Source organism: Castor canadensis, chromosome 9 (assembly GCF_047511655.1).
Source record: "Castor canadensis chromosome 9, mCasCan1.hap1v2, whole genome shotgun sequence".
Taxonomy (NCBI): domain Eukaryota; kingdom Metazoa; phylum Chordata; class Mammalia; order Rodentia; family Castoridae; genus Castor; species Castor canadensis.
This window is the reverse complement of record NC_133394.1, coordinates 61,241,003-61,262,793: the sequence shown is the minus strand read 5'-3', so window position 1 is coordinate 61,262,793 and position 21,791 is coordinate 61,241,003. Positions and strand designations below refer to the sequence as shown.

The 21,791-nt window shown below is 33.6% G+C and overlaps 1 protein-coding gene and 1 long non-coding RNA gene across 3 annotated transcripts in view; one reads left to right on the top strand and one right to left on the bottom strand.

Moving 5' to 3' along the window:
* Positions 1-1,583: 1,583 nt before the first annotated feature.
* LOC141410913 (uncharacterized) overlaps positions 1,584-21,791 on the top strand; it is a 92,343-nt gene continuing 72,135 nt past the window's right edge. Inside the window, exons 1-2 of one of the 2 annotated variants that reach the window (XR_012435715.1) lie at positions 1,584-1,712; positions 3,472-3,574. This is a non-coding gene — a long non-coding RNA (uncharacterized lncRNA). The remainder of the gene's footprint in view (positions 1,713-3,471; positions 3,575-21,791) is intronic. The other variant, XR_012435716.1, reaches the window with a different exon arrangement.
* The window catches only part of LOC141410912 (bifunctional heparan sulfate N-deacetylase/N-sulfotransferase 3-like), a 115,869-nt gene continuing 104,270 nt past the window's right edge, over positions 10,193-21,791 (bottom strand). The window contains exons 10-11 of the mRNA XM_074041699.1: positions 12,450-21,551; positions 10,193-10,318 (exon numbers count right to left, since the gene is read on the bottom strand). Of these exons, the coding sequence (XP_073897800.1) occupies positions 21,528-21,551 (24 nt within the window). The 3' untranslated portion in view covers positions 10,193-10,318; positions 12,450-21,527. The remainder of the gene's footprint in view (positions 10,319-12,449; positions 21,552-21,791) is intronic.

Sequence of the window (21,791 nt, the reverse complement as noted above, 5' to 3'; positions counted from 1 at the left end):
ATGGGATGCGGGTGGGGAGGAGAAGGGTAAGGGCATAGCAGGGGCTGAGGGCAATGCTAGTGGTGGGCAGATGGAGGCTGTGAGGTCACAAGTAAGAGATAAGACATATATAATACTCTGAAAAATTTTAGCTTGAGTTGAATTTAGAGCAATTTTTGCATACTTTTTTTTTTAAATAAAGTTGGGTGCTGGAGGCTCACACCTATAATTCTAGCTACTCAGGAGGCAGAGATTGGGAGGATCACAGTTCAAAGCCAGCTGGGCAAATAGTTCCATGAGACCCTATCTTGAAAAACCCTTCACAAAAATAGGGCTGCTGGAGTGGCTCAAGGTAAAAATAGTAAAATTAAAACATCAGATGGTGTATGAGAGTACTCTAATTTAATATATGTTTTAGTAGTTATTTTTTAATCTAAGTAAAATTATAGAAAACTAAGTAGAATTAGAACCAAAGAAATAACTTTTGTATTTCTCTAGTTTAAAACTCTTTTTATCTATATGATAATTTATGTAAATGAATAGTATTCCCTAGAACTCAGAAGGGTCCTGAAAAAAAATCCTTGGAATTCAGGACTCAAATTTGCTGAAAGCAATAAGAATTTTTGAATATTTATCATTTTAAAGTTATTGGACAGAACTAATTGAGAAGGATTAAGAATGGAAATTGTATAAGATGAATGTACAAAAAAAGACATCCTGAAAATAAAAATTTTTGGGTGTAGAATTGCTGTAGGATGAGAGAGGGAGAAGAGGAACTGTGGTTACAAAGGCAGTGGATGCTAGATCATGTAAGGTCTCAGAGGCTATGTATGAACTATCATTAGTATTCTGAATAAAAAAGGAGAGGTATTGAAGGAGTGTTAACAAAGTAGTGCGCTGACCAAATTTGTCTAAGGAATATACCACATGTTGGGTTGACAGTAGATTATAGTAGACGAGCATTGAAGCAGGGGAGAGATTCAGGAAAGCAATGATGGCATCTTAGAATGGGATGGCAGCAGCACAGTTGGTCAGAAGTGGTTGCTTTTGGATATAATTGAAGACAGACACAATAGGATTACTTGACAAATTGAATGTACTAATCAAATCACTGGGTATACTATTATTTGCAGGTCATGTCTATATTCCAGGGTTATACCAGGTGTCACTCAGGATGAAACTGATTATTTTGGAGAAAGATTGCAATCTACATATGTGCTTCACCTGCAGACCTAAGTCTTTCTGCACCACTAGGCTTACTCCTGGCCTATTTTACTTAAGGCATAATTTTAAATAGCCTCAATCCTGGCTATTTGTTCTTTTTCCCTGAGTCACCATTATTGCTAATTGGACCAGGGACATAATGCTTAGGTAGGGGGTGTTAATTCCATAATTAGAAATATAGCTGTCATTAGTTTTCAATAAATGTCCACATTCAAGATATGTTTCAGGAATGGGAGTATGGCTCAAGTAGTAGAGCTCCTGCCTAGCCAGGAATAAGGCCCTGAGTTCAGGTACCACACACAAAAAAAAATGTATATATATATATATGTTTCATCACTTTTGGAATTTTTGTCTCTTTCAGGAAAATCCAGCCAAATTCAGTGTTTTTCTCATCCTTTCTTCCCAAGGTAGCCGTGACAATGGACATGAGGTGAGAGGGAAACATCTGGGCCTCAGCCGTCCTCTGTCTTCTGCTGGCATTGGGTGAATCTCATCAGGCTCAATCTTTGGTAAGTGGCTTCTGCTTTCTGGTCTGGGCTCCTCCTGTAACTTGTGGTCATCATCAGTCTGTGCATTATGTGTCCTTCTGGTCCTGGGTGCTATGTCTCTTTGGATCTAAAATCCTGTTTTTAGTGATTTCTGCAGCTTCCCTGAAGAATGTGGGCTTTTCCTTTTTTGAAATATGGTCTCACTGTGTGGCCTAGGCTTATCTCAAACTTGAGATCCTCCTGCTTCTGCTTTCTATGAGATGGGATTATGGGCATGTACCATCCTACTGGGCCTGCTTTGAGGAGTTTTAAATGGGAAGTTGGACACACTTTTCTCTACGTTTGATCCTCACTTAAGATCTTTCATCTTTTCACTTTTAGGGCTCAGGTCAGTGGCAGTGAGAAAGGCCAGCAGAAAAGAAACCCAAATCTGTGTTTGCCTTGCTTCTTTGTTTTGAATCATCCTTATCTCATCCAGGCAGCTTCCATTTGAGAGTAGAATTTGAAGGTGGTGGAGGGGAGGTATAGTCTGGTTTTCTATTTACTTTCTTTCTATGGTGTCTTAGCTGTAGATACTTAAATTACTTCCAACTCCCAATATCTGCCAAAGGACTTTAAAAGAGTTGTATCTATCAATATTTACTGTATTAGACATGAAACTTAAAAATTTTTAAATGAATTAATTTTAAAATAAGAGAAAGCCAAGAATAACATCATTGCCAAAATCAAAAGAAAATTCAGAGTGGCATTGTGCTACATTTTTGCAAATCTCCTTAAGTTTGGCTTAATAAAAGACGGATGGATTCTCATATCAATTTCTGTACTAGGTTTATTTTGATAATTGTTTTCGTTGAAGTATATGAAGAAGATCTGGCTGCATACATCTGTATGCCTACATATTTGGGAAAAGGAAGTGTATATTTGTAGCCTAGCCTTTCCATATTAACTGTAGTTTTTTTTTCGTTGTTTAGTACTATGTAAAAGCTCTACAAGTCTTCCTTCTTTCATTCCTTCTTTCGTTCGTTTGTTCCTTCCTTCCTTCTCTATCACCATGATCCCCTTATATACAGTAGCTTAGAGTACAGTGCATTATATTATATTCTTATGTAGGTGGGCTGTTTCAATAGTTTTCATGCTCTAACATTTTCTTTTGCTCTCCCACCTCCCATAGTCTCCTCAGACTAAAATTTTATTCTGTTTCTCACCATATATGTATGTATTTATGTATGTATATGTGATCATCTATCTATCTATATATACATTTAATTTATAAGTCTAGCTTCCACATGTGTGGGAAAACATGTGACCTTTGATTTTTGGAGCCTGGCTTACATTGGTTAGCATAATGTTTTCCAGTTCCATCCATTTACCTTCAAACAACATAATTTCATTCTTCTTTAAGGCTGAATAAAACTCCATTATGTATATATACCAATTTTTCTTAATCCATTCATTAGTCATGGGGCATCAAGGCTGCTTCCAAGGCATGGCTGTTGTAAATAGTGCTGCAATAAACATGGGTATGCGAGTGGCTCTATCATATCCTAGAGCATATTCCTTTGGATATATGGCCAGGAGTTTACCTTAATTTCTTAATTTGTTACCTAAAGGTAACAAATTTAACTACTTAAAAAAAGGTAACTAGTTAAAATTAGTATGTTTTGGCTCCCCACATGAAGAATGAGACATGTTTAGCTTATCTATATTAATTCCTCACTTATACTCTTGTTCATCTTCCTAGTTTTTGAAAATATATTTACATTTTTGGTTTTGTTTCTAGCTCTTCTTTTGATTATGTTTGTGGCTTTAAATAAATCAATGAAAAAAATGTTCAACATCTGTAGTCATCAAGGAGATACAAATTGAAACAGCATCTGATTGGGGTAAGTGAAACCACCTCACTTTAGTTAGAATAGGTTTCATTAAGAAAATGAAAAACAACAAATGCTGGTGAAGATGGGGGTGGGAGGGGAGGTACTCTTATTCACTGATGGTGGGGTATAAATTAGTGCAGCCACTATGGAAATAAGTATGGAGGTTCCTCAAAAAATTAAAACTAGAAGTACCACATGATCCAGCCCTACCACTGCTGGATATATACCCAAAAGAATCAAAATTGACATACAATGGAGATACCTTCCTACCCATGTTTATAGCTGCACTATTTGTGGTAGTCAAACTATAGAATCAGCCTAGGTGCCCACCAGCAGATGAATGGATAAAGACAAAGGATTTACTCAGCTATTATGAAAAATGAAATTATGTTGTTTGCTAGAAAATGGATGGAACTAGAGATTATCATGTTAAATGAAAATCAACCCCACCAGACAAATACTGCATTTTTCTCTCATTTTTTGGAAACAAGCAGAAGATAAAACAATATGAATCAAAAAAACCAAGGTCATGAAAGAACTTGGGAGGTGGAAGGGGGAGGGAAAAGAGGGAAGGAGGAGTAATAAAGCAAGAGAGGGAGTGAATATGATCAAAATGCATCACACAAAGTGCATGTGCGGAAATATCATGATGAAACCCTTTACAATGTCCAACTTAATAATCACTAATGAAAATGTACCTATAGTCAATTTCTGCTAAACCCAATGTAAGTCAGAGTAGATCAGAGTGACTGTTTTTTAATGGTAGATCCTTAAGATAATTGAAGGAGGAAGGTTTAGTTATTCAAGTACAATTTCTGCTTCCAATTATCACTTAGGTAATTCAGGGCTCTTCCTCTATTGAAGAGTAGCTAAGAGACAGGGAGAGCCAATATTACAAAATTGGTGGACCTCCACATGGTAAAATAAAGCAGGGGAAAAATACCATCTTCTTAGCCATGATCATATTTTTACTAACAGTGACAGATGGGAAAATTGAGGCCCCAAAAGTCACATACCCAATGTTTAGTTAAGCACAGATACCGGGCTACAGTCCAGTTTATCCTCTTTATTATTTTGATTGTCCTGAAGGCAATTGGGGATTGAAACAATAGGTTTTATCAACTTAATCATAGGTGGGAGCAAAAATTTATCAATACTGCATTTTCATACCTTTTTATTGTTTTTAAAATTGTAATCTTTAATTTTTTTCTTTGTACTGGAGTTTGAACTCAGGGCATTGTACTTGCTAGACAGGTGCTCTAACACTTGAGCCACACCCCCGGCCCATAATCTTTACATTCTTATAAATTTGTCTATTTATTCATTTGTATGTGAAATAAAGTTTATTTTTGATATTGTATTTGCCTTGTGGGCTTTAAAGAGTTTTGTTTGTTGACAGATGTAAATTAAGTAAAGTCCTAGGAATATATCGCATTTTGAGCTTACATTTCTGTTGAAGTTTTTTTAAAAAAAATTCAGGTTCAGAATGCTGTATACCAAATAGAGGAAAGAAAACCCATCTTCTCTGGTCCAACTGTATAAATTATGCATAATGTTTAAGAGCAAGGTCCTGTTTCTATTTCAGTTATCAATTTGAATAGAGCATTTTTGGCAGTGGAAATATAGACAGCAGGCATTTCCTACACTTAATTTATTCTCTCATAACCAAGAAGCAGCTTGATGTAGACAGTTTTATGTAAAATTTGTCACATATTCTCTGTGCTTTGGAAATGTCTTACATTTCACTCAGTTTAATTCATTTTTCTATATTGTAAAATGTGGGAAATACATTCTTCCCAACAATAACTTGGAGACTGTGCTGTGGATCATTTAATCTGTAAAATTTGCTTTGACTTTTTTGAACGGGATTGATAAGTAAATGTGATGGCTAATTTGATATGTCAGATTGATTGGGCCACAGGATGCACACATAGCTGGTGAAACATTATTTCCAGGTGTTACCGTGAGGGTGTTTCTGGATAAAGTTAGTATTTGAATTGTTATGTGGTAAACACCCAATCTATTGTGGGCCTGAAAAGAGCACAAAGGTAGAGGAAGGTTGAATTAGCTTTATTAATTGCACCAGTAGAAATAGATATGTAAAGGATATAGATATCTATACAGATTTATAGAGGAAATGAAAGCTCAAAATGCTATATATTCCTAGGGTTTTATATATTATTTCATATATGTAGGATTCATTTAAAAATAAATTTAATGTGCTAACAAATGAATAAATTTAATTCTGTAGCAGTTAATGTAACTGAATATATAGAGAACTTTTATGGAGAAAAATTGAGGTCAATAAATGGCAAGAACTAGTAATAGTACTGGATGGAAGCAAGTGGCCCCAATTTGGTACCCTTAACTACAGGTGAGAGTCACACACAAAGTATGATTTTCTTGGGGATGGAATCAATCTCACACTGTGTGAATACATATTGCCTCAGTCACATACTAATAGATGCTGAAAAGTCCCATGATTTGCTGCCTGAAAGCTGGAGACTAGATGAAGTCTGGTTAATTCATTCTGAGACAGAAGGCCTAGGAACCAGGGAGCCATTGTTGTAAATTGCAGTCTGAGAGAAAAGACGAGATGAGATGGGATGATCCATCTCAGTGAGTTGGATGATAATCATCCATGATGGGGAGCACAATCTACTTCACTGAATACACCAATTCATATGTAATGCCATTCAGAAATATCCTCTCAGACACAACCCAGAAATGATATTTGATCTGGCCTAGTCAAGATGACATAAAATTAACCATCACATTCTTTGACTTTCATGCTCAAATTCACGGCTGACTTTATGACATGTAGTCAGCCCTTGTGTAAAGTATGTGAAGAGATGATAGACATTCCAAGCCAGCCAAGAAATCAACTGTCTGGGTATAGGGTGTGTGTGTGTGTGTGTGTGTGTGTGTGTGTGTGTGTGTGTGTATTGAGGGTTGAGAGTGGGTTGTAGCAAGTAAAAAGGAAGCAACTATATTGCAGATAGTAATTAAACAAAGCTAGCTTTAGCAGAATAGAACTCAAGTTATATAGTGTAATTTGGAATTAAAGAAATATTTTGGGCTAGGCTGTGGTGCAAGTAATAGAGCACCTGCCTAGCCAAGCACAAGTCTCTGATTTCAAAACCTAGGACCACAAAAAAAAAGAAAGAAAAGAAACATATTTACATCAAAATACTTGCTAGGTTCAGTGCCTCTCTAATGGAGAGTCCCCACTGATGAGTTTCTACTGGGAAGTTTGGGTTTAACTGGAAAGCATAATATGATATCATTATAAGCCATTAATACTGATGGGTTGGTTTATTAACTAGTCACTGATTTGTCTTGGAGGATCTGATTGGCTCTGGAACATTTGGAAAGAAAATTGGGAATTAGATGTATTCCAGATAGGAGCAATTTGTGTATGTGGGGAGGAGGCAGACCTACGGAGAATTCATTTGGAGCATCTAGACAAGATGGTTGCAACATGAGAAAATCTGATATCTAGAAGAGAAAGGGATTGGAGTAAAGAAAAGAAACTTTGTGGACAATAAAGATGAATGTCTAAGTGCCCACCCCTTGTAGAGATTCTTTTATAGACCTAACACCTTTTAAAACTCTTAAAGAAAGAAAGGGGCCCATGAGTGATGTAGGAACTGCTTTACATCTGTTAGAACTAAATAAAATGAAATAAAAATTTAAAAATCACAACACCAAAATTTAGGAGGAGAAAGGTTGTTGAAAAGCTATTATAGTTAAAAAATTTCTTTCTTCCTACTTGGAAGCTTTCCATCCATCTCTGCGTTTAAATTATATTAGTCATACCTATGTTATATAAGTACCCCCCCACTACCTCCCAGGCAAAACAATCATACACCTATTAATTGTCTAAAAATCACCATACACAAAATTTTCATTTTCTTATCAGTTTATTGTTATACATATGAGGTACCATGCAACTATCAGAATTGTATTCAGTTTTTTTTTCTTTTAAAAAACTCAGAGAAAAAAAATGTTTCCAGTAATTTTCATTCAATGTGAATGACAAGAATATTATAGCTATAAACATTGAAATAACCATTTCACTTCTTCCTGAGGAAGTTCCATATTTTAAGTATTGAAAAAGGGAATTTTATACAGAGCTAATTTTTAGTCATGTTATCTCTCATTCTTTTCTCATGTGTATTTATATTACTTTCAGAATAACATAATAATTAGTTGGAAATATAGTGTGGAAAGTATGCATGTCCTCTAGAATTTGCTACTCTTTCCAAAACATATTGAGTGGTCAAAAATTCTTTCAAAGGTTTTAAACATTTATTGGTGAATTAGTAGATTTTGGTACCATCTCTCTCCTTTTCTCCTTTCATTCTACAAGAATTGAACATGGTTTAACATTTACTTTAAGGATGAGCTGCTTACTTAACTCCTTTTACTTGGACAAAAGGATGCTATTAGTTACTTTATTTAGAACTTCATTTGTACATCTCATCTTTACATATATTAGGTGTCAGTTTTCTTTTATCAGCACAAACATTGTTGCCAAATGAAATGACACTGTGTGTAACTATTGGGGCCTATTTTCACAATGTTTGATCTTCTTACAGTAGTTTTCTTAAATTAATGGAGTTGAATGACTCTGGTAACTTTCCTAGCATGTTTGGAATGTGCTCCTTCAAAAGAGGTGGCAGTTAGCATGGAGGCTGCCATATTTTCCCAAATGATTTTGCTGTTTTTAGTCAGGGATTTAAAAATTGGTTCTTTTCCAAATTCTGTCTGATAACTGTTTAAAATTTGTGTGATCATTGAGTACATTAAGTGCTTAAAAATTTAATTGACAATTATAATACACATTAAAAAATTTGTAGTAAGTGGAAGAATTTCACAGTTTGTTTTCTAATTAGTAAATAATTGATAGAGTTCACTTTTAAATTCAGATTTTGCAAAGCAGGCGCTCTATCTCTTGAGCAGTACCTCCAGTCCATTTTGCTGTGGTTATTTTTGAGATGGGGGGCAGGGTCTCATGAACTATTTGCCCAGGCTGGCTTTGAACTGTGATCCTCCAGATCTCAGCCTCCCAAGTAGGTAGGATTATAGTAGGCACAAGCCACTAGCACCTGGCTCATATATTTTTTTCAAATCATAACTTTGAGAATATTTTATAAATGCTTATATAATTATAGCAAGAAATGTATTCACTACTTAAATTTTTGTATGTGTAAGTACATTAAAAGTGAAGTAAATACTAATACAAGAAAATAAGTATGATTTATTGTATTCTTTTTTCAAAAGTTTATCAATCATATTTTTTCATTAAAAATATAAGTGTAAATATATTTTAAGAACTATGCCTTGCTCATCTTTGACCTTTCTGCATTTAATTTAGTAGGTAATCCATCAATTTAACAATGTTCTGTTATCTTCCATGAGAGTGATGTATGAAATATTCTCAAAAATGGATCTCTAGCGTGCCTATTTTTTCTGTCTTGTATCAAAAGTATAATTTCAAATATCAAGTTACAAATCCAAGATATTAATTTGTTGAATTACCCAGAAAATGAAGTTTTTCAACAATTTAAATGTACATAGCCTAAACACAGCATCTAGGGAGACTGCCTCTAGTTTTCATTTAGTATGTTTTGTTCTGGGGACATCAAAAAGGAAGCTATTCATGTTTAAAAGTCAACCTGTTTCTGGAGATGACACATATCTCCAACTTTATTTATGCATTTCTGCAGAACCAGAGAGGACTACTAGAATAGATTTACAGTTTACAGCAAGTGGACATGACGTTCTGAACGACATACCTTTAAACTCCTATCATGTCTCCCTCTTAGAGAATTTACCGAGCACACTTACATTATTATTTACTGTTTTGGTGTACTCTGTGTGTTTCTATTTACTAACCAATAGTTTTACCATATATATTTCAATATGACAGTTACATTATGATGAAACAGTTAGAAATTTTTACATAAATGCACTAGACTATATATATGAAAGGATACTTTTTCTTGCTGTAGTACTTATCTTTTTGATGCAGGTAAAACTCATATATATATAACTTTTCCACTCTCTGATCTAGCAAAAATTATGATTTATAATTCTTTCTAAATGCTTCAGTGGATTTAAATTTTGGCAGACATTTTTTTCATGAGTTGTATGTTTTTGGAATTTTATGTTACATTGTGATGTTTATTTTGGTTCTTGTTTTTGTAGGATACTTTATAGCATCAAAGAATAAGAAAACATTGTACAGGCAAACAGTGGTCTAAAAATCTACAGAGACACAATCTTAGTTGATACATAAAAGTGTAAATATCACTGTGAAATGAAACAGTTCTGCATTTTGTTTATTATTTATGTCGATTGCTACGACTTCCACATGAATGCACAGTAGTCTACAATAATCCCACAGGCTCAGATATGGGTTAAGAGGAAGGCCATAGGCCTCAAGGCTTGTAACAGACACCATTGTTCCTAAGCAGTCACATGCCAGCACATGGAAAGAACTTTGTTCTTTTTTTCTTGTATGAAGAGGTATATTTTTTTGACAGCCTTTTCATAGCTTCTGGAAGCTTTGGAAAGGTGACTGTTAGTATATGGAAGGTGGATTCTTGGGAAGCTTTTTTCTCAGTGCTATCTCACTTTCTGCAGCTCTTGTCTTAGCCAGGATGGCAGAGGCTGTCCCAGTTTGTGCAGCAGCTTTGAGAGCTCCACGTTGTGATCTTGGTAGTAGCTTGACAAAAAGGCTCTGCTCTGAGTGGGGAGGAAGAGATAAAAGAACATTTAACTTTGTTTATTGAAGTATAGTCCATATCCTTTGATCATGCTTAAATAAGTATCAGGTACACCAGGTCTAGATTAAAATTTATATTAAGCATGTGGATTACTGATTCAGCACATCATACAATGTCTTGTTGATAGTCTTGAGGTGGGGTACTGGCATTTCTCTGTACTAGGAGGTGAGATGAGCAGAGTGCTGTCACCTACTCTAATCCATCCTACACATTTGTAGTTCCATCACAAATGGAAAAAGGAGCCTCTGTGGAGGTTCTTTTATTTTTGCCCTCTCTCTTGATGCTATCTGCACAAAATCAGCCACTTCACACCTCTTTAAAAAATTTTTTGTTAGCATAAATTAATTGTACAAAGGGGTTTCATTGTGATATTTACGAAATACATATAATCTTCTTTGATCAAGTTTACTCCATCTGTATTAGTCTTTCTTAACCACTTTCCATCTTCCTGCTCCTTTTACTAAAGTATGTATACATAGTACCTTGTTGAGAGATCTAGAATCTATATCCTGAAACGTTGTATTTTTCTCATCTATCTCTACCAACAAATTTTGTGTAATATCTCAGTATGTTTGTTAGACAAGAGTAAAATAAAATGCTAAGAAAGACATTCTTTAGAGTCTTCTAAGCATTTTAGCTTTAATAAATATATAGGCAGATCTTTGATATAAAATTATACATTTTATATTGCTTTCTTGAAATACTCTAGAAATAATCTTTTGATTTCTCTTTAATGTATTAGGATTGTTTTCATTGTATTCTGAAGGTGTATTTGACAATTAACCAAAACCAAATAAAATTAGAGTGTTGATGATATAGTTTCTTTATCAATACAACAGAATCTCCCCTTCACCATACCTTCTATGCAGAATTTAATTGTGAACTTATTGAATTTAGACCCTTGTCTCTCAGGCCTGGCTTGGCACAACAAATGATCCTGAAGGTGTTGTTAGATAAGAGTTTTCAAATAAATTCAGGTTACCTGAGGATTCTAAGACCACCTCAAGATTGTCAGTTAACATGAAATATTAAACATTGCGGAAAAAATCCCAAATATTTTAAATTTCTGAGTTCTAAAGGTAGTATAATAATAATAATAATAATAATATATAGTATAATATATATAGTAGAATAATAATAATAATAATCTTGGATTCTTACATTCAAAATTATATACTAAATAGACTGATTATGAAATAAAATATGAATAAATCTTACTGTATGTGAAATAAGCATTAAAGTCAAAATACAGGTTGTTCAAACTGAGAAAACTATAGTGTTAAGTGCTTGCAATATCACCATTCTAAACAGAATAAACACAGAGTGCTGATACTGCAGTATACATATCTCCATTCCTTAAAGCCTCAATCATCTGCTAGGATGTTAGAGAAATACATTAACTCCTTCATCTTAATAGCATAGTAACAGTTCAAAGCTTAGTGTATTATGTCAGCAATTAACATTATTATCCATGCTATACTTATACTACAGAGTGATTTAGCAGTGAAAAAAAAAAGAGAGAAATCTTTTGGTCTTATTTGCAGTTTTTAGTTGACATATTTCCTGTCTTGTTTTCAATGAACATTTTTAGTGACAAAATTTCTGTGCAAGCTGGGTGTTGGTAGCTCACTTCTATAATCCTAGCTACTTAGAAAGTAGAGATCAGGAGGATTGTGGTTCAAAGCCAGCTTAGGCAAATAGTTCGTAAAACCATATCTCAAAAAAGCACATAGTCCTCCCCAATAAAAAGGGTTAGTGGCTCAAGTGATAGAGCGCCTGCCTGGCAAGTGTCCTGATTTCAAACCCCAGTATCCAAAAAAAGTATTCTGTGCAGGTGTCATTCTTTTTGTAGTGATATGTTACCTTTTGGTTTTGATTCACAATTGCAAGTTCTTTTACTTTATTTTATTCTTGCAATATGTAATAATATGTAATTGGAAAAATCAAGAAAAGCAACTTAGATTATTGAATTCAAATGTCACTTAATTTTTAGAAGGGCCGAATTTTGACTTTAATCACTTTTCTAAGAAAATATATGTGATTTTATCATTTTGTACATTTAGTTTGTATTTTTTAAGCTCTATACTTACATTAGAATCCATTGGAGGATATTTTCTTCCTTTACTCTTTCCAAGGCATTTTGTTTTACCTTCTTCCAATAACTGACACCAGAAGGCTTTATGAGAATCAAATCTAAAAAAAAAAAGAAACCCTCCCAAACCCAAAGAGTATTTTTCAAGCAGTTTTTAAGATTTATTGACCAACAACATAAATATATGAATTCGGATATTAATCTACAGCTAGGGGAACTGGAATTTTTTTTACTATATCCCTTTGCAGAAAGTCTTTTGGCATATCTCTGAAATCTCAGTCCATCTGTCATATTTGTGAGTTTGCCAGATTCTTAGTAGAAAAAATTTCAGCAGAAGATACCCTATTAATAGAAATTAATAAGACTATCTCTTTCATCTGGAAGGAAAAATTGAGTTTTACATTCATTCTTTTCATTTATAGTACTTAAAAATGATGTATCAATCTTCATTCATGTCTGTGGATTTAGATTATACTTGTACTACTTAACCACAGGGTGATTTAAAAAAAAACATTCTGGTGTGCCATGCAGTGATTACTTTTAGGATTCTCCAGCATAGTCAATGGTAGCATGTCAAATTTGCCTTTCAGTTTACCAAAGTATTTCATGTAACTCTCATTTGGGTCTTCATTTAGAGATTACTCTTAAGGAAATGGTGTGCAGAATTCCTTTCATTTTATAGCACTTAGTACAGTGTTTGGCTCTTGTGAATTTTCACTAAACATATGTTCAATAAAAAATAAAAGGGAAGAAAATGCTTGTTAAGTTTTACTTTTCTTGGACTATATACTTCCCCACTATTCTGGTCATGATTCAAGTTAGGCCTCCTGGCTCTAGATTCAGGGCCTTTTCTTCTTTATTGGTCTCTGGGTATGTTTTGTATTATTATTCATTGTAAGCAAAGCAGTAATTTCCATGTTTAAATATAAAAGTGAAAGCAACAGCAATGACAATTCTTTCATATTGCCTTTGTTATTCAATTAAAGAATTATCATTTCGAATTTTTTTTATTTGGTTTTTAGTTTGTACTACTCTGTATGCTACTTTCAATGTTTTGAAAAATTACATGAATAATTTTGGAAATGTAAATAAAAACACATTTAAATTAGCATAAGACCCTCAAATACCTGAGGAGAAAGTTAACAAAAAATATCTGCAAGATTAGTGCACTGAAAACTACAAAACATTCCTAAGAGCAAAGAAAATAGAAGGAGCTGTGTTATGTTCATAGATCTGAAGACTAAATACTTTAAAAGTATCAACTTTCTCTAAATTTATCTAAAGTATCAACTCTTTCCAAATTTGTCTATAGTTTAATGTGATTTCAACCAAAACTCCAGTTGGCTCTTTTTTTCTTTTGTAGAAACTAAAAATGATTTAAATATATACAGGAAAATATAAAGAACCTAGAAAAGCTAAGACAATTTGAAATGATTTGAAAATGGTGAAGTTCGAAATCCAATATTACATACTTTCAAGATTTACTATCATGATACAGTAATCAAGTCTGTATTGTATTGGTATCAGAAAACCAATTGATCAATGGAACAAAAGAATCCAGAAATAGACTTATATAACGATTGGTCAACTGGTTAAAAAAACAGGTGCCAAGCTAATTCAATGGGAGATGATTAATTTTTTAGAAAAATTGCACTAGAAAAATTGAATATTTACATGGAAAAACAGAACATTTACCCTTACATCATGCTATATATAAATATTAACATGAAAGGGATTATTGACCTAAACCTAAGAGCTAAAACTGTAAAAATTTTGAAAGAAAACAGAGAAAAACCACATAGAAAATTTTCATGCCCTTGGATTAGGCAAAGATTTCTTAAAAGATTTCTTCTAAAGATACTTAAGAAACCACAGACTGGAGGAAAATATATGCAAAACATATATCTCATAAGGGACTTGTACTAAGAAAATATAATTCAATCTAAAAGATGATAATACTAATAAAATTGAGTAAAATATTGAAACAGACACTTCAGCAAAGAATGAAAATGATCAATAAACCAATAAAATTTACTTCACATCATGAGTATCAGTGAAATACAAATGAAAATGAAAATGAAATAGCACTCACTAGAATGACTGAATTTAAAGACTAATACCGAGTATTGGCAAAGGAATGGAACAAGTAGAATTGTCAAATCTTGTTTGTAGAAATTAAAAATATTACAGCCATTTTGTCAAATTTCTTTTAAATTTAAAAACATAATTAGATTATGACCCATTGGCCCCATTTCTAGGTATTAACCCAAGGACAATAAGAAATACATGCCCACATAAAGATCTTTACACAAATGTTCATAGTAGCTTTTTTCATAATAGTCCCAAATGGAAACATTCTCTTCTGTCCATCTCTTGGTGAAAAGAATACTACTCAACATTAAAGGAGGACCAGCTATAGGTATAAAAACTTGGAGGAATCTCAAAAATATTGTGCTAAGTGAAAGAAAGGAGATAGTTGATATCAGATGCTGGGAGTAAGGGAAAAGGTTTGACTGCACAACAGCATGAGGAACCTCTTTGGACTAATACAAATGTTCTAAAACTTGATTGCAGTGGATATAGCTATATACATTAGTTAAAATTCATTGAACTGAGTAACTGTAATTGGTGAATTTTATTAAATGTAAAATTATATGTCAATAAAACATTTAAAGTTATAGTGTGATTTATAATGTGTGTGTATGGAGCCTATATGTAGCTAATGTTGTGGTGTTTATGACTATAGCCTTTGGAAAGAATGTAAATTTATAACTGCCTCTGTCTTGCTTCAGTTACTAGACACAATAGGATGTGTGCAAAGCATTTTCCTTATCATTATTAAAGCAACTGTGTAACACCATGACACAACATATTTTTTCATGCAGTTTATGTTCTTGTTTGAATCAATAAAACAGCTGCATGAATTAGTTTTGTAGTGAAGGTACAAAGAGGGCACTCCTGAGGGCATTATTATTTGAATTATGTATGAAAGCCTTTAGAAAATTCCAATGTAATAACATTTCTGGAAGTCTGTGTTGATGCAATATTTTTATTAACAGTTTGCTATCTGCACTTTCCACATGTGAATTCTGGCACGTTTTAGGTATTCATGTGATCAAAATTCAGAATTCGGACCAGCTATTATTGTTTTGTTAAAATATACCTGCTGTAGATACATAACACATGTCCCATGTGTTAAAATGAGCAATCTTATGAGAGAAGGTTTTTCTAAGAAACATTGAATTTCACACACTAAAATTAAGAATAAAAAGAAAAATAGGCTCTTTTTCATCTCTGCTAATTGATTAGATATTATTATACAGTGCCTGTGTATGAGTGTGTGGCACTTAGTTCAAGTGTCTGCACGCATAAGTTCACAGGCAGTGGTGTGAGTGTGTCAGAGTAGAAAAGTGAGAAGAGAAATTATTGCACCTATTTTCCAGGTGCCCTAAGGCACTGAGTCTAGTTCCTCATAGAGAACAGTCACAGATACAAGGTGAAGGACTGCGGCTGATGAGGGGACTTGTGAGTTTGAAGACATGAATAATATTAATTAAGAATCCAGGTGAAAAAAATCTGACAAATGATGGAGAAAGATCACTTCACACTTCACATCTGTTCAGAACATCAGCAATGTCCCTCTGAAGAATGACCTTAGGACCAATAAAATAGCCATAATGCCACTGAAGTCTGGTGGAACAGCAAAGAAACAGCCTTTTTATGTAGACACTGGCAGTCATGGTCCTAGCTGGGCCCCTCCTTTCAAGGTTTTTAGGAAGTAAATACTTTGAAAGAAGTATTATGTGCTGTGTAGTATTTCTCTTTATGACTTCCCTGTCTTGGTGGTAATGATATTTTCATTATGTCTCCAGAGTCATGCATATAATAGTTATTAATAGAATTTTATTAAATGGTATTAAACTTTATGGAATATAACCTGGGGTCATCTAGAAGTAACTAGAAGAGACGTGTGGGCAGGGGCACCTAGATTCTCCAAGGAGAATGGCAACCTTTAACCAGTGATATTTCTGTATTAATGAAAATGTGATTGACCTCAAGCAGATGAATACTAAAGAACATTCAGGTAATACTTAAAAGGTCTGCGATGCCTTTAAATTGAAATAATATTTCCATGCCAAAATAGTGCAGATAAATTTTAAAATCAAAATACATCCTTTTTGTTATTAATATAGGACAAAATAAGAACTTTTTCAGTTCTCTCCCAGCACCTATACTTTTATGATTTAATGAATCATTTTAGCAATGCACATTTTATTTTTTTTTTCAATACTGGGGACTGAATTCAGGGCCTTGAGGATGCTAGGCAGGTAGTCATCTACTTGAGCTGTGCCCCTAGCCCCAGATTTTATTCTTAGCATTTTTTTGCAGTACAATTTACATATCCTAATTTTCACTTATTGTAATTGTACAATTATGATACTTAGCAAATTTATCACCACAATCCATTTATAGAACATTTCCATCACCTAAAAATAATTACTAAAGCCTACTGTAGTCAATCTTTGCTGTCACCCCTGCCCCATGCTAGGTAAACACTTATCTTTTTGACTGTAAATTTGTCACTTATAGGCATTTTCTTTTTATTTTCTGGTATGGATATGCCAAATTAATCCATTTGCCAGTTGATGGAATTTGGATTGTTTCTTATATTTAGCTATCATGAATAATGCTGCTATGAACATTCACTTACTAGTTTTTTTATGTACTTAGGTTTGTATTTATCTTGGGATTGATTCCTAGGAGTGGAGTTTAATTTTTAAGAAACTAAAAAAGTGCTTTCTAAAGTGGCCAGTATATGAGACTGCAATTTCTCCCTATTCTTGTCAATATTTGGTATTATCTTTTGGGTTTATGGCCATTTGGATTTTCTTTTGGATAATAGCCATTCCAATGGGTACATAGTGGTATCTGAAAATGGTTTTAATTTGCATATCTCTATGATTACACATTTATTTGCAAAGTGATATTTAGTGTGTCAGTGTGTCTAGAGATGGATTATGTCTTTAATAAAGTCTGATACTACTTTAAAAACTCATTTTAACATTCCAGCTTTTAAAAGGAAGCATTTCTTGTTGATATAGTATTCATTAGGAAATACAATATTGATTTTCTGTGGTTCTAACATCTTATGCCAATGGGAATTGCTTCACAGATTGGCAGTGCAGGTTCCAGAAATAACTGATTGATATTCAATTCTGCCTCCTCAACTTATTTGTTGAGTGACTTTTGGCTTGAGTTTTCTGGTTTTTCTATCTGAAAAGGAAGTTACTAATGCCTACCATACAATGTTTTCATGGGGATGTATATGTGTACCTATAAAAATTTAATACATATAAATATATATTTATTTTGAAATGGTACAGCCACGTTAAAAATTTATTAAGAAATTGGAATAGATCTTTTTTCTTTTCAATGCATTTTTAGGTGCTCTCTGTAGGTCATCCAGAGAAACAACAGACTTTATTTATTATGGCTACTATTTTTTGCTACTAAAATGTTTTAATATGGCAGATTTTTACTAAAACTCATCAGCACTGGGTTGGAAAAGAATTCCTGGACAAAGGAAGTGATATTAGAAACAACTGAAGTCTTTCTGAACTTTGAAGCAGCTTTAGTCCTTTATGATTGAGCTAAGCCTCATCCATGAGACAAAATAAAACAACACAACACACACACACACACACACACACACACACACACACACACAACTATGATCAATCCCTGCTCTTCAAATTCTCATTGCCCATTATTGAAGTTTTCAAAGTAAATTAGTCTTAAAAATTTGTTTAACACAATTTGGTTTCATTAATCTCAACAAATTAATTAATTGGCAAGTGAGATGTCAGGTTCAGGTATTTAACTGATATTTTAGAATGTGAAGACTTCTGTCATGGTCACTGATGGGCAGGTGATAATTATGAATGGATCTATTCATGGCAAAATTAACAGTTTATGTATATTTTTCATTTTAGTTTATACAAATTAGTGCAATCCATGTCAGGTAATGCTTTCCCTACTTTCTCCCAAACAATAAGTCAGCTTTAAAATACTATTATACATAACCTAAAAACTAAAGGAGCATCATTATATCAATCTTATACACAATTTAGAGATTAAAGTTATGTTGAATAAGAGTTGTAAGATTGTAATTTACTTTAAGTGGATGAGAAAGGTCCCATTTATATTGCTTTAAGCCTGTATTGCTGATTTCAAATGATATACTCACTGAGAAAATCAGATTTTTAAAACAAATTCAGTATGTCATTTGAACCCCATGATGACAGTACTAAGTAATTTTAAATCATCACAGACTAGTGACTTTGCATTTGGGATTCTTGAACACTTTCTTTAGAAATTGTGGGAAGGAATAAAACACACTTTTACAATAGTGGATTTCTTTGCTATTCTTCTTGAAAAGAGTTTTGACACTACAATTTCTATATTGGAGATAGTCAGCATAGAGACCTCTTAAATTAGAGCATTTTTGCATGCCAAGATTGCATAGTAATATTTTGTATAGTCCACCTTTCACTCATTTATTGTACTGTGTGTAAAGCACTGAATTTATGTGATTATATTAGAATTTATGTTGGTTTGTAGTTTAGTATATTCATAGAAGACTTTCACTGAAGGAAATTTCTAATCTTCACTATCATTATCAGGAAAATAAGAAGCAATATGAAAGTATATAAAGGATCTCCTGGCAACTGTATAAATGACATTTCTGAGAATCTACATATTGTACTCATAGTCATTCCCAACATTTCCAAAGCACCATAAAATAGCCGTCACTATAGGGTTACTCTAATGAGAGTAACTAAATTGTGAATACAGGACTCTGGTTTAAAAAAAAAAAGATACAGGGTAAAGGAAGATCATTTTAGAGCTAAGACAAAGACATGAAATTTCCAAATATTCAAGTGCACTTTCAACTCCCTGTACAGCTATCCTTATCTCAACTACAAGGTATGTCAGGTTAACTGATGATTGGAAAGAAAACATAAAGAAAACTAAATGGAAGTGCATCATCTCTATCAGCAGGGTAAGAGCTTGGGCAGCTTGCTGGACCAGAAACTGTGGTTTCTTGGACTATATATCTTATTTTACTACTTTACCCCCTGAGCCCCCAAGAGGATCATGTAATGGGTGATTTTAGCTAGATACATCCCAGGTGCAAAGTGAAACACAGTTCTTTGTATATAACACATTGCTTTGATATTAATTCTCTTAAGTTTACATAGCCTTTTCTCAGTAGTGGAGATGAATAAAAAGCTTGCTGCCAAGCTGGATACAAAGGAGACAAATACACAGCATGCAGGTCAAGGACGTTCCTCAAGGAAAAAAGATTATGTCTTTATAGAATACTCTACTTCTTTTTTTTCTGAAATACAGAGCCTTGCCATATACTCTATAAAAAAGACCTAAAGATAAGCCAAGTTGAAATAGAAAACTTTTTAGAAAATAAAAGATTTCTTTTCTAAGAGATACTTAAAAAGATAGAAGACAGAAAGTGGACTTGAATTTCTAACTGCAAACGAAAATCACTCAGCTTCCTTTAAGATTAAGTTGAATGCTAAATACTTAAGGCTGGTGTCTGTTAATACTTGAACTAAGCTCTGCAAAACTCTGGCAGTACTAGAAGTATAGAAAAAAGTCAGGAGGTTAATAGTAACAACAAAGTAAATGACTCTCAGGAAGGAAGCTCAAAACTCCAGAGTTCTACCTAGTCTGTTGTCCTCTAAACCAAAATGTGTCACTTAAGGTCTCTGGGTATGATTTTTACAAGATACAAGCTGTGTTTGATGTTTTTCTGTCAATCCTTTAGTGTAAGGGATGCTGGAAGGTAAAAGAAATCTTCCTCTCACTTTCTAAATTGACAGAGGATAAAGTATAATAAAAGAAGGAAAACCAGTTATCTATGGAAATGATTTTTATACAGAAAAGGAAAATGGAATAACTTCACAGTACTGTCTTTTTCTGTTTCTTTAAAGCTTGTTCCATGACCTTTAAAATTAAAAAAAATTATAACAAGAGTCAGGTCCACAGCTCATCCAGCTCAGTATCTTTCATGTGCTTGAGGCATAAATCTGATTGTCATAAATCTCATAAATCTGATTGTCATCCATTATAAATGAACAGTGTAAGATGGTGTTTGTATTTAAAAATAGTAAATGAAGGTCTTATATAAAAATATAGAGGCAGGAGTAGGGTGAGGGAAGACAGGCACCTAGGGTACAAAATTTAAGGAGGCACTCACTCTTAGGCACAGGCACAATCCCAAGAGTGAGTGTTTGTTCCTTAAATTCTAGTGGCTCTCTTGCTTCTCCCTAGTTTTAGCCCTGGAGTCAACAATCTACGAAAAACAGGAAACCAGCAAGAAAACAAAACAAAACAAAACACAACAGACCACAACAGAACCCAAACAACAAACCAAACCAGTGCTGTGAAAGCTGTCTTTTGAAGTGGGAACAAGGGCATTTACAGTGAGTAAAGACAAGAAGTAAACACTGGAAGTACATTGAAGGCCATAGTCATACCTCTCTCTGTGCCTATTCAGTCACCTATGGGGCTATTTCTTGCTGTTTGACATTGTTTCTGAAAATTACATACAGGTTAGTCAATTGCTTCTTCATTCTTCCAAGAGGTCCCAATATTGTTGGTTGAGTAGGCTCAGCTTACCAATTTATTTCACATAGCTTCTTTTTAGGTAAGTTGTTGGTTTTAAGATTCACAACTATTTTGTTTTTATACTTTCCTTCCAGGGGAAATCTTTGCATAGGTAGGAATCAACACAAGATTTAGGATATTTCTTTGTCATACTGTTTAAATGTTTTTTTTCCAAATGGTTAATGTTAAACTAGAAAACAATCAGTACATAAGAAACAGCTGACCAGGTATTGCCAAACCAAATTTCTTTAAAATAAGTTCTCTGCTGGACCTTGAATAAACAAATTAGAACATAAACTTACGTTAAAGCTTCCGAATAATTATAATGAGGAGAGACTCCTAGAAACTTCTGTACTTCATCCATCACTGTTGCAGGATCTGTTCTTAGCTACTGCCCATCAATAATTAGCAACTAAATTACCAAAGAAGTAACAATAAAGAAAAGACGGTTCATGTTGAAAACATAAGTGTCAACTGTATAATGAAAAATTTTTTGGCCCTGTACTTATTCTGTGACACTGTCTTGAGGGGCTTTACATGCATTGTTAGATGCAGCCAGGTCATTCTTATTAATGATCTGGAATAAGAAATAAATCATGCTAAGTAAGCACATTCATGTTTTGTTATTTGAGAAGTTAGCAAACACTCTGAA